Genomic DNA, 16,537 nt, shown 5'->3' on the forward strand with positions numbered 1-16,537 from the left:
TGCAGTGTAGACGTAGCAAAAGTGACTTGATCAAAACTATGCAGCCAGACCATTGATGAGACTTGAGGAATTCCTGGCTGCCATCCCATGGTACAGCCACTAGACCACACTGCTTCTCACTACCATAACAGTCCAAAGATACTATAGCTTACAACAGCATTACATCACGACTTTATAATTATCTATGGGAATGGATGGGTGGACCTTTGGTTCTTTCTAGCTGAACGTCCACCTTTATTAATGTAACTCTGCTGAAACATGCAGTGATTATTGCCAGTGGGCTGGGTGTTTTGGGAGGGACATGAGCAGTTGGAGGTTCATCACATTTGGAAGGCAGTACTAATTTTGAGAGATTCTGCACTGCTGTTCAAACTGACGCCTGTAAGTTCTGGAGAACGTTTTGGTCACCAAGTACAAATTGCTACTTATCCCAGGGTCCAGTCTCACAGCTGTATCAGGCCATCTGATCAGAATTCCCACTGAAATCAGAGGGGATCTACACTTCAAAGCCGATGGCACAATATACCCATGATGTGCAGTTGTCCCATAGGACGAGGGGAGTCACTTGCCCAGGGAGAATCAAGTGCCTCTTACCTTTATTTCTTCTCCATTTTCGCTGTGCTCCCCTTGTAGCTTCTCTCTCAGCTTCCCAAGCTCTGCCCTCAAAGTGCCCATCTCCTGTTCCTTGGTTTGCAGATATGCTTCCAATTCCACCTTCTGCTCAATCAGCGCTTTCCCTTGAGCCTCAACTACTGTGATTCTGTGCCGAAGGTCATGATTAATTTTCATTAGCCTGTTCTGTTGTTGTTGCAGCTGCCATAAAGTGACACAGTAAGTATGCCTCCATTAAACCAGGGTAAATTAAATCACAAGTATTACATTAAAGAACTAGCAATATGTTCCTGTTGTATTTATCTTGAAACATCTCCTCTATTTCATGTTCATTTTTAACCATTTAATTAATCTGCTACAGTTGCAGACTCCACAATTGGCTTTCAGAGTAAACGGAGATTTTTTTCCCTGCAGCACAGAACATTATCCTCCAGTCATATCCAGCTTTTCAAATGCTTTGCTGAAATAGATTCTAAAGAAAAATGTAGCAAGGTTCAGGGACTGGATGTCTCATGGGATATTGGATCAAGCTTTGACCTAGGTTGGAAGCCGTCAAGGTTATTACAGTCTGATTATCATCAATCTATGTCCAAAGATGCCAGGATTGTCACTCTGAAGCCTGTTGGGTCAGTGTGACGTGATGGAAATAGCTACAAGCATGGTGTTAGCATGAGAGCTTGTTTTGTTTAGAATATCACCAGTTTCAGTCATTACTGGGTTTCACAGTCTCTCACTGTCCAGCTTTTAAGTTCTGAGCCATTTTTGGCTTTTTTACACTTTATGAATTACACCTGTATGACAGCACAAGCTTTCACCTAATTACTTGTACGGTGGTAGTGCTTAGAGGACCCCAACCAACATCAGAGCCACACTGTGCCAGGTGCTGTACGTACACGTAGTTCGAGACAGTCCCTGCCCTGCAGCGCTTACCATCTCAATAGACAGGACAGCCATAGGATGGGATGGGGAACTGCGGCAAAGAGACATTCTGTGACTTACTCAAGGTCACAGTTTGTGGCAGAGTCAGGAACTGAACACAGGTCTCCCGAGTCCAGTCCAGAGCCTGAGCACAAGCCCGTCCATCCTCTCCTTCATGACTTTCTGGTAGTGTATGTGAAATGACGTAGTGGTTTCACTCCCTGTCTGCATCACAAATAGCACCCAATAGGGCTTTCTTGTTGGCAGGCTCAGCAGAGAAAAGCAAAGCTTAATGGGCCATGCAGCCCTCTCCTGTCCAGAGCTGATGCCTCCAAGGGCGAAGTCTATGTGAGCTGCGTGGAAAAGTTTGCATTGCCCAAGTGGAGATTTTCTAAAGGCTTTAGAGGAGTTAGGTGCCCAGTTCACACTGAAAGTCAATAGGAGTTGGGCACCCAGCTCCCCTTTGAGCCTATGAAAAATCTGCTCCCCTGTCATTCCTGGTTCCCAGTCATGCCCACAACGGGCTAGGTTCTTTCCAGACACAGAAGAGGGTTTGGTGCCTGCCCTGAAGAGCTCACAGTCTTTTTACCTCTTCTATAGATACACAGAGGACTTGACTCTTCAGGGATAATAATCTGGCATCCTTCACAAGCACTAAATTCATTTAAAACTTGTCATAAACATCTGTGTGGTTCCTTCAAGGAGGGGAAAAGAGCAAGAAACACTTACTGCCTCCACATCCTCATTTTTAAGTCCCAGTTCCCGGTCCTTGGCTCTGATCTCATCCCTTTGTTTATCTACCACTTCCTTCAGCTTCTTCATCACTTGCCTCTCCCTCTCCGACATTCCTGGTTTAAAGAAAACAAAACAAAGAAAATAAACTGAGAATGATCATGACAATGGAGAGAAACATTTGGGAAAGGCACTAGACATAGTCTGATTCATGGGAGTTGTTCGGGGAGACTTTTTTGTTTTGGGTTTTTTTTTTTTTTCTTTTTCCCCCTCACAGCAACACCATTTATTCTACAGCTTTGTATTAAAATACATGTGTACGGTCAGTCACATTTAGACAGATTCCAGGGAGACGTTGTTGGGTAAATACCTTGGATAAAGGAAGAAAGGTTATTTAGCCAATATACTGGATTCATGGATGATGGGAAAACAGGCTATACAGTTCACAGGGTGTACCACAACACTGAAAGTGATGAATATGCTTCTGATATATTTATAAGCAAATGTATGTAATACCATTACTGTGCTTCTATATGATATATCCAGTGGTGATATTTATGTACTGATCCCATGGATGAATGGCCTGTAATCTCGTTAGCACTCCCTAAAAGGTTTTCTATTTAATGAAGAAAAAAGTTCTCTCTCTGGAGTGGGAGATGGCATTTTGCATTGGCAAGATCTATTCCGATTTTATACACATGCCACTATACTGGGGCCTGAACTAACATTCTGCATCTCCATTTCTAGTTTCCTAGATCCTGCAGTCTAAAGTCAGAGCAAATTTAACAGGAGTTTAACCTGAGTTAGGATTGTGCCATAGATGTTTTTTCCATTCTAACTTCCTCTCTCATTCCATTGTAGTGATTCAGATTTGAAATAATTACACTTTACAAGGGGGAAAAAAAAGATAGAATTCCCTTGTAAAGCCTGTTCAAAGTGTTGTCAAAAATCTCTCCACCAATACCGTTTAAAGATTAAGAAGGGATTAAATTAACTTGCAGTTTGACCAACAATTCATTAGGATAATATCAGAATCACAAAACTGGAAACTCTCCCCCATTAACCACCAGTATGGAGAGACGATACAGCACCTAAGGACTTCAGTTGTGGGCAGTATAGCAACAAAGAGAACAATAGTATATTGTCCTGCTAATGTAGCCAAGTGTTTAAGATGGTGAGGTGATAAATTCATTACAATTGCTTCACAGCTAATCATCATTCTACAGAGACCTGCAGTTTGATATTCTTAACAGATCAAGTAAAATAATTTTAATTGTATCTAATATAGATACATAATTCTGTGCCAGTGAATGGATGGCTTGGGGCTAATGAGCTATCAACAGAGACACTAGAGATGCCCTGGTCAACATGCAATTTAGTGGTTAAAGCAGGAATGGGACTCAGAATCCAGGGTTCTTTGCCTAGTCTTGCTACTGACTGGCTGTGTGACCTTAAGTAAGGCACTTAACCTCTGTTCCTTTGCCTTCCCCTCTATTAACTACAGATTATAAATAATTTACTTACCCCAATGGGGTAATTGTGAGGCCAAATTCAAAGCCCTTTTTAACACACTATGGCAATTCTCAGCTGAAATGTGCTGTGTAAGCAGTGTTACCCACCTTGGGTTCGCAGGGTCTGTTCTTTGCTCTGTATCATGAGCTGACTCATTCCTTACTGGTTTTTCCTTTTACCACTTGGGGTGTGGGTAGACCCCAATCCCAGGTGACACAAACTCCCTCACCCCAAGTCAGAGTAGAACCCTTTTAAGAGCCCTGCCCTGAAGAGCACTGATGTTAACAGTGCACTGAGAGCAGGCAAGAGCAAGACAAACCTGAAAGAGACAAGTGGGTGGATGAGAGTGAATAATTCCACTCCACTGCAGGGAGCCTGCCTTTGACGGCCAGTTTTTCTACAGCTTGCAATTTGGAGCAGGTGCAGGTTCCTAATGAGGTGCAAAAGCACATGACTGCAGAGGGGGGAGAGTAGCAATTTCCCTCTGCCACTCCAAAGGAAGTCAGGAAGCTACCTGTGCTATGCAAAGGCAGAAGAAAGGTAATCTCTACCAGAGCACTGGAGGGAGGAGTGGTATATAAAATAAGCTAGTAAATTGTTTTAGAGGGTGTGTTACTGTCAAAATCTATAAAGCCTCTGGAGTGACTCAGATGTTCATAGTGAGCCTATTTGTCTTATATTTATTTTCTTTTATTTCTCAGTAAACTGGTTAAACCTGCCAGCCCTACTTCTGGGGCCTGATTTTCTCTCTCTCTCTCTCTCCAGTCTCTACTGCTTTGTAGGAGACCAGTGATTCTCATTCACTTCAGTGGGTGTTACTGGTATCCTGTGGGGAAGAGAAATGGGCTCCTGGACTACAAACTGGTTTCCTTTGCACTCTCGTGTTGAAGCACACACCTGGGGAGCTAGGACGCTGTGATCCTATTCCTAGTGCTGCTACTGACTCTCTGTATGATCTTGGGCAGGTCACTACACCTCGGTGTTTCTGTTTCCCGATTTGTAAAACAGGAATAGTAATACAATGCACCCCTGCTAACTTCTACAAAGGAGCAAGAGCCCCATTAGAAACGAGTACGCGAACAAGCCAGCATAGCTTAGCACTGTGTGCCTTTACACAGGTATCTTGTCAACAGTAGTTCCATTTTATGGATAATGCTTCATAGCCTGCTAGCAAATATCAGTAGGGCACTGGGACCCACGCATGCGGAGCCAGTTGCAAGATCAGGGCCTAAAACACCTGCCCTTAAAAACTTTCCTTCACAGTACAGAGGAACTAGCTTTTCTAAAAAGCAAGTTTCTCCCATACCTGATTCATGAGGAAAGTGTTTGAGATTCATGGCTAGCAGGTGCTATTTCAGGAGCAAAGTCTCATTCTAATGTTCAGTTAACTCCTTTTCCCCTCCTCTCTTGTCTTCCTCTAACTCTTGGTGAATACAGAAGATTTCAGATGTATACACAGATCACTGGGCTTTTTTCCAGGACAAGGGTGGGTGGGGATGTTTTTGTTCCACAATCATTTTACTCCTCTACATTTTCTTAAACATGCAACAAGTGCACTAAGTGTGAAATAATTAACCCTGAATGATTCAAAATCGTGTATCTGCAAGATGTTAAAATGGCCCACCCAGCTGGATTCCCTAAGCACATCCCATCAGCAATTTCCTTTGCATCGGTGTGGTTGATGCATTATTCCATGGGATGGTAAGAAAGCAGCAGTTTAAAAATAATCTTGACTGTTTATGGTCAGGGACTCTGTCTACTGATGCATTTGTAGAGCAGGGCACAGGGTCCACAATAGAAATACTTAATTTAAATATACTGCTCACCCCAACATTTGCAAGAGGATTTTAACAGGAACTGTCTAGACCATGGTTAAGGGTTCTTGATTTATCTCCTGCCAGGAAAATGATGAATAAGGGCTTGATTCTACTGACTTCCTTGGGAGCAGGGTCAGGCCCTGTCTGAGTTTTCATCAAAGGGATTAAGGATCATGGAAATGAAAGATGTGGGACAAGGCTTATGAGATCATTGAGGATGTCTCCATGCAAGTGCAGGCTACAGTCTCCAAGGAGTTGTCTGATGTTACAATACGACGCTTGAAGTCAGATTAAAGATCCAAATATGGGGTAGGACAGGTTCCAGGATAAGCAAATGCAAAATCTCATCTCCTCCCTGGCGAGTGTGGCTTCTGATCCTGTGAGCTGCGGGGCAGCCCTCAACTCCCATTGCCTTACTAGACTGAGCTGAGGTTGCTCTGCACATTCCAGGATTTGGCCCGTAGGCCATATCTCTAGGCAGAAGAATTAACTTGACACAGTAACGCTTTCTTTAAGACTGTAGATTGTCTCTTACCTGAAACTGGCCTCAGTAACTGGGAACCAAACCAAATCCTAACCCAAGTCTGATTCAGGATCTGATGAGAAGTGGAGAGTAATTGAGTGTCTTTAGAACACATACTTGAGAGGTTTTTGTGATTCTTGTTGGTTGGGATCTCCTGCTTATTGTACCCATCACAACGCTGATCCTACCTGAGATGGCAGGATGTGTGACCTCTTGTCATGGCATCTGTGCTGCTCTGTAAGCTGAGCAGTATATCTGCATGCCCCCTCTGACATGCCTTGGGCCAGCTCCAAGGTCCGACCTTAGATCAGTGGGGGTTACACCAGGGATATATTCTGTTCAGTCACTGGCATTATACCAGGTATTAATTTGGTCTCATGAGTAGGAGTCACATTTTTAACATTGCAGCTGCAGCCCAAGATCCTGCTGTATTTACTTAGAATTCTTTTTTCTGCCACACAATTTTCATATTAACCTTGCTCTGCTTCTTGAAGGCCTCTGCTCAAACTCACAAAGACCAGGGGCTCACTCTTACTGCTGTTCAGTCCTGCATACCTTAAGGATGAGTTGCTACAGGCCATTCTTCAAGCTAAAAGAGCTGCCTTATGGAACAAGGCCACTAGAAGTATTTCACTACGGTTCCCTTTAGTTGTTTGAGCTCTCACAGTGTGTTTATTCAAAGTACAGACGTCCTTGCTCCAAAGGACCCCAGTCTATATAGATGCAGAGTACTGGCTAAACATTATTATACATATATGATACATAGGTTCACATGTCTACCTTTCTGTTGCTGCTGAATATTTCCTTTAAATACACTCAGTACATGGGGGTGGATTATTATTAATACTGCATTTGTCATAGATTCTGTGATTTTTTTTCTATAATATCCATGATGCTGAGACAATGGGAGTTCTGCAGGTGCTGTGACAGTTGACAACAACTTGAACCAATTTCCTTGAAAAACTTGAAAGCTGCCTGTATAAAACCTGAGCTGTGTGGGAGACTGAGATGCACCAGGAATGCTCAGAATTAGGGCTCGTGGTTTCTCATGTGGTCCCAGGGGTGGGGAATCAAATTCTGTGATTTCTTTGAGTTTGGAGGGTAGCTGAGCTCAGACAGCTGGGTTGAGACCCACTGCAGTTCCTGCTGCCTTTGCTGAGAGAGGGGGTTTGATCCTCTTCACATTGAAGTCCCTGGCAAAAATCCCATTGACTTCCATGGTGCAGAATCAGGCTCAGAAATAGGAAAGCAGCATTGGAGAAGGGATGGCAGCCTCTCTCTCCTGCCTGTCACCCTGCACGGCTGCTGCAGAGATGAACCCTGCTTGTCAGAAGAGGGGTTCAGGACTACTATAAAGTGGCTTTAAGCCATTGTTATTGCAAAGGAAATGCAGATTTTGATGACAGTCCTGGGAGCTGTCACTCTTGCCAATTTTGTTTATTATAAATATGTGATTTTAACCCTTTTAGTCTCTCCTTCCATGAGTGACTGTGACTTCAAATAACCATTATTGACATTCATGTGGTACCTAGGAGATCCACTCATGGGCCAGGACACCCATGTGCTACAGGTTATGCATAACCAAGCAAAGCGTCAGTTCCTGCCACAAAACTGCTTACCATCCAACTATAGGACAAGAGAAGACAGATGCAACCAGAAGAGTGAAAGGAAACAGTGACACGGTACTGGGTAGTGGTCTCAACATGACCAACCACAAGCCTTCATTATCGCTGAAAGACCTCACAGAAAATTTATGTTTTCAGGAGGGATATGAATGCAGTAAGGTGCAGGAGTTCCAAGTGTAGTAAACTGAGGCTACATACAATCAGATACCACAGTCATTGCCAGGGATTGAACCTGAGCTCTTAACACCAAAGCCACAGGCCTCTGCCACTTGAGCTAAGGGGGACTTCTGTAGTTATCAGCTGATTAAGCAGCAGATTGTTAGTCCCTGAGGCCAGCCACTAGGAGACATGATCACGCCTACTAAATCATGCTAGGGTGTAAAGATTAGAACCTGATTACAGCTACATTAACTGAGCTTTGGGACTTGCAAAGCTGCATCCAGCAACTCACTGTGTGTCTGGTTATTTTTTTTTCTACTCTGTCAATCAGTTGCCCTTAAAATCAAGCATCTGTTTCAGTGTTTCCTACCAGAACAAATTAAAACTTTAACGTGATGTACAGTCCAATCCTGGTCCCATTTGTTAACAAGCAAAATTCTCCAGTGAGAATAGGCATCAGTGACTCCCGATGTCAGACATAAGGGATTCCCAGTTAGGATCAGACATTGTTAATCTATATCAGTTTGAGTCAAATTCTGCTCTCATTGAAATAAATGAGATGTTGGCCCTTAGAGTATTTGTGTTCTCATACAGTTCTTTCTCTCTACCACACAAAGTAAAAATAACCTTGAAAAGCATGTCTGGCACCTGCTTGGCTATCTAAATTCAAGAGTAATTACTGTATTTAAATACAAGCATATAGACTGCACTGAGCTGGGTCACCCATTGACATGTTGTTTTTTTCAATTTTTTAATAGTCTATGACTCATCTTTATTTATTTCATATTCTGACACTTCATGGAATCAATAGTCCTTTAAATTCTAAGGACATTGTGAAAACTAGCTCAAATACAGCCTGTTAAATTGGAAGAGCTGCATTTATTTTAAAGAAACACTGATCTTGAGAGGGTAAGATATATTCTTCTCTGTAATGTGCCATTAACACTCTTTTGCAGCTGAAGTACAGTGGTACTCCAGTCTAAGGGCTGAATTCAATGCTGGTAGAGCAGGTGCATTGGGGAGGCAAAGGGCTAAGTGCCATTAGCCACTAGTAAGTGCCCGGCCTTTACAAGGTCTCAAGATGAAGTACTGTTACTTGTAACAAATATTTTTAAATGAGCAGAATGTTTACTCTGATCTTTGATCCGAGCAGTTGTACTAACAGGCTGTGATCCTGCAGGTTGATGTCTGTGCCTGTGCAGAGACCCAGTGAAGTCAGCATGGCTCCAGATGGGCACCAGCATCTGTCCACACAGAACCAATTGTAGTATTGGATTGTGGATCAGGACAGTGATCATCTAATCAGATTTCTGCCCATTTGATACTGAGAGAGAGACAACCTCCCAACTAGCCATAGAACTTGAGAACTGAGATGAAGCAAGTGCTTAAAGTTACTGGCTCTCTCTCCTTGGTGCTTACGCACTGTCCTGATTATAAATTTAGCCTCTCTCCCAAAATAAAACTCATTATGAGGCCTGAATCAGTGTTTAATTCCTTCCTGTAACCACTTCCCCCTCTTTGTGCAATTTATTGAGATGGTTTCTGAAGTTCTGGCAAGACATCTGAGACCACACGGTGATTTTTCAAAATATGAATTCCCCCACCCCTGAATGCTGCATGTTGTGGATTAATTGGTATAGACAATTCAGCAGAAGGTAGCCTGAATAATTGCTTTACAATCAATTATGCTGAACTAAATGCCCAAGTGTGAATGTTGATTTGTATATTTCCACACTATCCTACGCATACAATTATTAAGTGGTTAGATCTATCTATATTAAAAAAAACTGCATTAAAGGACATTAACAAGTTGCTTTCCTCAAAAAATGTTAAGTTAAACGAAAAGAAAACTAGGTTTTGCTTTTTTAAATTGTTTCTCATCCAAACAAGTGACTAACTCTGTTCCAATCTTTTTGTTTCCAGAATTTATTCACAGCTTTTGTAGCCTGATAAAACAGACCTGCAACAATCTACAGGAACAAGCTGAAATGTACAATCAAGACACTTTGATCAGGGATGACTTTAAAAACAAAATACCATCGCTGAATTCCAAATGTTAAACTTGCCTTCGTGTTTCTGAAATTCCTCTTCTGTGAAATTGATGTCTTTGTGCGACAGGTTTGTCATCAGCTGTTTGTTCTCTTCCTGAAGCTGAGCAATTTGGGTAAGAAGATCCTGTGCTTCCCCTCTCCATACATCCTCCACCAGTTCTAGTTCCTAAAGTAAAGCCGGATCATGACATAACATTAATGCTGTAAAATATACAATCAATAGCCTTTGACCAAAACTATTTGCAGAATACACTAGCAATTCTCCTCTAAAGCTACCCTTTTATAATAATATTCTGAACTTCTAGTCGAGGACCTCAATGATTACTCCCCTTTCCCAGACAGCCATATAATCTCTGTATGCCTCAGTTGCCTTTCTCAAGGTCACAACAGAAGTCCATATAAGAGGCACGAATTGAGGCCAGATCCCCTGAGTTCTAGGCAGCAGACTCAAAGTGTAGTATAAAGACACTGTTCACAACACTTGTGAGATCAGTCAGTGGCAGAGTTGGACATGCTATTTTTTTTTTTAAAGATCACAATGTTCCATAACAGTACAGTTCAGATTAGTGATGGTGCCATGTATGATACTGTAGAACTTAGAGGGTTTTTTTCATGTTGGAACTCAGACCGGCTTCTGTTTTAACCATTAGCTTATGCTTCCTTTTTCTTATTCTAATATACTGTAATCACATTTTGCAGTGTTAACTATACAGAGAACAGCAAAACTATTCAAAATAGCAACTACCTTTATTCAGGCCACTTTGTGTCAAGAGCAGCTGTTACCAATTCCAGGAAAGGTCAAATTAGGATACTAAGTATAAAGACCTCCTGGAATAGTGGAGATCATATTTATATCTATATTTTGAAAGCTTCATCACAAATATCAGTAATTCTCATTGTGGGCATCTATGCTCCATTTTAATGAATGTGCTGTGATTAACAAGAAAGCCATGCTCAGAACGTGGAATCCTAGGCTGAGCTACTTGCTGATTTTTTCCACATGTAATTTAATTTTTAATAATAGGAGATACACCAATCTCCTAGAACTGGAAGGGACCTTGAAAGGTCATCGAGTCCAGCCCCCTGCCTTCACTAGCAGGACCAATTTTTGCCCCAGATCCCTAAGTGGCCCCCTCAAGGATTGAACTCACAACCCTGGGTTTAGCAGGCCAATGCTCAAATCACTGAGCTATCCCTCCCCTCTACAGGAGTGTGTTGTAACTATATGAAACTTCAAAATCAAAGCACAGCTCTAACACTGGGCTAGAGTTAACTTTGCTGAAAATAATACATGATAGGCTTGGCAGAATTAATTTTATTTTAAATAATTTTGATGGATAATTTTTAAGCAATTATTCTAAATGTTTATAAATTGTTTGCAGTTGTGCAAAACTATGGGTTTTAAGCATTTTTCCTGATTAAGTTTTAAATTGTGGGAAATTATGGGGTGGCTCAGATAAGGGAGAGTTCAGACAATAATTATTTAATAACAGTAGACTCTGAGATTCAAAAAGTTAGTTTTATAACTGTTAAAATACAAATTGTCAAGAGCACATGTCAAAATATGCAAAGTAAATATCCTTAAATCAAACTCTAAGAAGTTCTCAACAAGCATTTTCCTTACTTTGCTTATCTATAAGTTTTGATTATTATTGATGGAAATATTTTTTGTCAGTTTGTGTATGTAGTGAAATCAATGTTTATCAATAACAATCAAATCCTTCCACCCCTAATGCTAGATCTAAATAAAAACTCTTTCTTACAAAATTAGAAGACTATTTCAGCATAGGAACACCTGGGTATAAACTGGCCATGAATACATTTAGGCTGGAAATTAGAAGGTTTCTAAGCATAAGAAGAAGGAGGTTCTAAAAGAGCCTTCCCCTGGAAGTTCTGGGGACAAACAATCTAAATCATTTTAAGGAGAAACTTGATAAACTTCTGATGGGATTTTATGAGGGGGATGCCGGAGCCAGCAGGGGATTGGATCTGATGACCCAGAAGGTCCCTCCTAGTCCTATGAAACCACACTGCCATCTATTTTTCAGGCCCAATTACACAGTCATTTTAGTTCAAAATTCAGCCTCATGTAGTTGTTACTTATAGTTTCCAAGTGCATGCTTGGTGCTTCATAGACTAGACCAAGATCACTGTTGGGGGGCTGAAGTACTGGAGAAACACAGGGGAATGACAAACTGATCCCCATGTTATGGATATTAATGTGTATTACCATTCTCTCTACCCTGAAATATTTATATATATGGGAAAAACTTACATCTGTGCTTAAACTTTTTGCCAGACACAAAGTCTGCAGAGATCCCACATATTGTAGCCCCTAGAATGACATGTGATGATCACATGTATAGGGAAACTTTAAAAACATGCACTGACTTTTGGGAGTGTCCACACTGAATATCAACTAATATTAAAGTTTCTGGTTCTGCTACCCACTATAGCATTCTCTTTTAATAGTGAAAAAATGATTTTCACCTACTCACTGTTTGATGGCCCCTATAAAATAAGTCAGTGGGTCTCATAGTAGTTTTTACCAGACAGGTGCTCAGTTTATAAAAATGCCATGAGAGTTAGGTGTCAAGGGATACAGCTCCATTCTAGCAGAGGGACCAAGGATTGAAGAGGGCTGGAAGCAATTTTTATCCAAATCACAGTTATTTGGATAGTTTTCTAAATAAACCCGATCACTTCTAATACAATAATCACAGCCGCTCATGCTGTCCTGCTGCCACATTAGGGTAACAGGGTTTGAGAAAGGATGTCTGTCTCTGGCTTCCAGGTGAGCAGGAGTAGAGCACTATGTTGGTAGCAGCTTAGTCCAAATATTGCATTGCTCCTCAGAGAGGCCATATCAGTTTCAGGTCTGGGAGAGGTGGGTCTAGGCCCACCCAATATTAAAGGCCCGTGCCCTCAGCTAAGCCCGAGGAACCACTAAGCGCAGGCTACAAGTGAGTGTGTGGGACAATGAAGGAAAAACAGGGATGGAAGTGAGGTGAAAGGTTGAAAATCAGGGAACCAGAAGAGGAACGGAACAGAGGACCCCAGGCAGCGCCCACCGCTTCTCACAGGTACCTACGGGTCTGTCTACTCTGCAATTAAAAACCTGTGGCTGGCCCCTGCCAGCTGCCTCTGGCTTGCAAGGCTCCTCAGTCTCAGGGGCTGTTTAATTGCAGAGTCGAGGTTCAGGCTCGGGCTGGACCCCGGGCTCTAGAACCCTTCAAGGTAGGAGGATCCAAGCTGGTGCTGGACTTTCTACACTGCAACTAAACAGCCCTTAAGCCCAAGCCCCAGGAGCTGGCACAGGCCAGCTGCAGGGTCTATCTGCAGTGCAGCCATACCCTGAGGAGTCACTGGACACCGCAGAGGGAACCGAAATAGGCCCCATAGTCACCCCGTGTCCAGCTTCCTCCTCCAGCACTGACAGGTGGCCAGCCCCAGAGCAGCCCCAGAGGGCTGAGCAGGAGTCTAGGAGCCAGACCCGGGGAAGTTCCGCTCAGTTCCGGGTCTTTCCCTGTCCGGCAAAGCAGGAGGCTATTTCCCCCTCCCGCCAGGGCACGGTCCTGTGTTCCTACAGCGCCCTGCTCCCGGCCGGCCCAGCAGGAGGAAAGGGGACATGGGCGGGCGGGGGCGGAATCTCCCCGGAGAAAAGTCCCTACGTGAAGCGGTTTGTATCTGGCACCCCCCGCGCCCAGCTCCCTGGCACTCAGAGCCGGGCCCCTTCCCCCTCCATCCCTCTGGCTCCCCGGGCGGGGGCCTGCAGCGCCTCGGCCCCATCCCCATCCCCCGGCCCGGCGGCTCCTCTCGCTCTTTGTGTTCAAACCTGCCGAGCGGAGAAAGTCTGGCGGGGCCGGGGCCGGAGCCGGGGGGACAGCGGCGGGAAGGGGCAGGATTTAGGGGGCGGCAGCCCCGCCCCTCCCCCGAGCCGGGCGGTGGGTCCCTCCAGGAGTTTGCGGAGGAGTCCTAGCGCTTCCCACGGCAAAGCGGGCGGGACAAGTTTAGCCTTGCGCCCCCCTTTCCCCTTGTGAATGCACAAGAGCCCCCCCTTTCCCCTTGTGAATGCACAAGAGCCCCCCCTACCGTCTCCTTTCTCCCCCCCCCCAAGTCCCCCACCTTCTGGTGCTTCTTCTCCTTCTCGATCCGGTCCATCCTCTCCAGGCGGAGCCGATCCAGCTCCAGCCGCAGCTCCTCCATTTCGGGGTTGATGTGATTGCGGCTCACCAGCACCTCCAGGATCTCCAGCACCCGCACCACCTTGGGCATGAGGCGGGCGATGGCCTCGCAGCCGTGCTGGTCAATGAGCCGCTCGAACTCCTGCCCCACCAGCGAGGCGATGTCGTACACGTCCATGACCGTCAGCTCCGCCACGTTCTTCTCCAGGGCCGAGGAGGAGACACCCCCACCCCCGTCCATGGCTCGCCGGTTCCTGCGGCGCCCGCGAGTCCCTCATAGACCGCGGCCGCCCCCCTCCCGCGCCGGAGCCGCCGGCCCTTCCCAGGCAGCAACTTGCCAACTTCTGCTCGGTGCTGCGCCGCTACAGGGGGCTGCCGCAGGCTGCGCGCCGGCCTGGCGTTTGCATCGGAACAGCTGAGAGCCAGCGAGGGAGCTCCCCCGCCAGTCCCACCTCCCTGCTGCCTGCTCTGCTCCGTGCCAGTAACACGAGCCTGTCACCAGGCGAGGCGGAGGAGGACACCACGCATGCCTGCTGCCTTCCGAGTTGGGATAGCAGGAGCTGGGGATGGGAAGCGAGATTTGGGGAGCACGTGATGCACCAGGATGCCTTCCCCCCCCCCACTAGGAAATACTTCCTGCGTGTCTGAGGCGCGCCTGTGTCTTTCTGCTCGTCGATCTCGTGTTTACACCTCTCCACATCAAGCCTCTCAAAAGACCGCAGCCTCGCTGGAAATCAGTGTGGCGCATCGAACAGCATGGCTGGGTAACGTGTAAGTCTGGATCCGCGGGGGGGAGAAGCTGGAGAAATGTGATGTCAACAGTAAAAGTTCACTAAAACTGCTAGCTTGATATCTCTCCGCTATTATTTCTCCTGGATAAATATTGTGTGTATGTACATATTCTTTCTTTAATGATCCCCTCGCCTCAACAGTTGTACAACCTCAGCAGGTCTGATTTCATCTGAATGACAAGGTTTGTCTGTTGCCTCAATTGTTCGCTGGACAGCGAACAAATAAAATAGCTACATCAAGATACAGTACGTAATACAGGTTTATTATGCTGATGTAACAAATAATTATTTAGTATTCAGTTACATTGTGATCGCATGTTACTTAGGATACAAAAACAACAAAGAGATTTTTAAATCTGCGTTGAATTAAAAAGATTTAACTATTTTATTAATCATATCTAGCGCCGACATTTTCTCACAAGTGGATCTCAAAACACCTTAAAAAGGAGCAGCAAAAGTCTTGAGAATTCTTTCTGAAGTGAAGAGAAAATTTTTAAACATGAACTTTAAAAGTGTTTTGCAGTGGGAACAGAGGACCTGATCCTACAAACTAGTTACTACCATCATTAGAAGTCACTTTGTAGTTAGTGGCATTACCTAGGAGAGAAAACATTTGAGCCCCATGCTGTAAACATGGAAGCCAGTGTGTCTGCTCAGGTGTACAGGGTCCACTGGCACAGATCCAGTTGCAGGTTTTGAGCCCTAACATTGGAGTAAATTGATTTTGCTGGCTTAATTGATCATTGTTTTTACCTTTGGGCCTGATCCTGCAAACACTACCAGGCATAATGTTCTAAGAAGTCCCATTGACATTGGTAGTAACTGTCTGTAGAATTGGACTCTGCGCTGGAAATAGAATTTTTATTTAATGTAAATAGTTTTTTTATATACTAAACTATGTATATGTATTAATTGCAGTTTAATACTTTTGCTTATGCTGATAAATGTATATTATTTATTATTTATATAGAACACAAAAGTGTATTGGATACTTTGCAGATAAATAAAACATCACATTCTCTGCCCTGAAGTGATTAGTTTAGACCCTTATCCTGCAATCCAATCCATGCACTGAAAGATCAGGGCCCTAATTTTAGACAACGAATGACAGCAACAAACAATAGGATTGGAATCGGGGAAAGTTACAATAAATAAATTAATATAGATGTGACTTACTGAGAATATCTTATATACTGTGATTTTGGACCTGATCCTGATCCTGCATTTCTTTCATACACACAAAATGTCCATTGATGTGAGTGGGAGCTTTGAATGCACAGAAGCATTGCAACATTGGGCTGTGTATGCAGTGAAACTGATTCACTTCAGCTGTCACTATCACATTACAATCCATCATAAGTGGTAAAATTACTAACTTCCCCATATTGGCCAGGAGCAGGAGGCATTCATGTTCATTTAATTGTGTGGCTCTGTGGGCAAAGAAAACATCATTCATCATTCATTCATGCCCGTCACCCCAACCGGGGTATGGGCCGCCAACCACAGATCTCCAGAGTCTTCTATCCTGGGCCATTCGCTCTAGCTGGTTCCAGGTATAGCCCATTTTTTGCTATCAACCTGAAGGTCGCGTCGCCAGGTATTTCTTGGGCGGC

At 44.1% G+C, this 16,537-nt stretch overlaps 1 protein-coding gene across 4 annotated transcripts in view; it reads right to left on the reverse strand.

Moving 5' to 3' along the window:
• The window catches only part of RILPL1 (Rab interacting lysosomal protein like 1), a 33,674-nt gene extending 18,577 nt beyond the window's left edge, over nucleotides 1-15,097 (reverse strand). Inside the window, exons 1-4 of one of the 4 annotated variants that reach the window (XM_044989576.1) lie at nucleotides 14,075-15,091; nucleotides 9,965-10,115; nucleotides 2,260-2,378; nucleotides 595-813 (exon numbers count right to left, since the gene is read on the reverse strand). In XM_044989576.1, coding sequence (XP_044845511.1) covers nucleotides 595-813; nucleotides 2,260-2,378; nucleotides 9,965-10,115; nucleotides 14,075-14,374 — 789 coding nt within the window. In that variant the 5' untranslated portion in view covers nucleotides 14,375-15,091. Of the gene's footprint in view, nucleotides 1-594; nucleotides 814-2,259; nucleotides 2,379-3,881; nucleotides 4,242-9,964; nucleotides 10,116-14,074 lie in introns of those variants that run through there. The other 3 variants (XM_044989577.1, XM_044989578.1, XM_044989579.1) reach the window with 3 other exon arrangements.
• Between the last annotated feature and the right edge of the window lie 1,440 nt (nucleotides 15,098-16,537).

The sequence above is a fragment of the Mauremys mutica genome, chromosome 16, assembly GCF_020497125.1.
Source record: "Mauremys mutica isolate MM-2020 ecotype Southern chromosome 16, ASM2049712v1, whole genome shotgun sequence".
In the NCBI taxonomy this organism is placed as follows: domain Eukaryota; kingdom Metazoa; phylum Chordata; order Testudines; family Geoemydidae; genus Mauremys; species Mauremys mutica.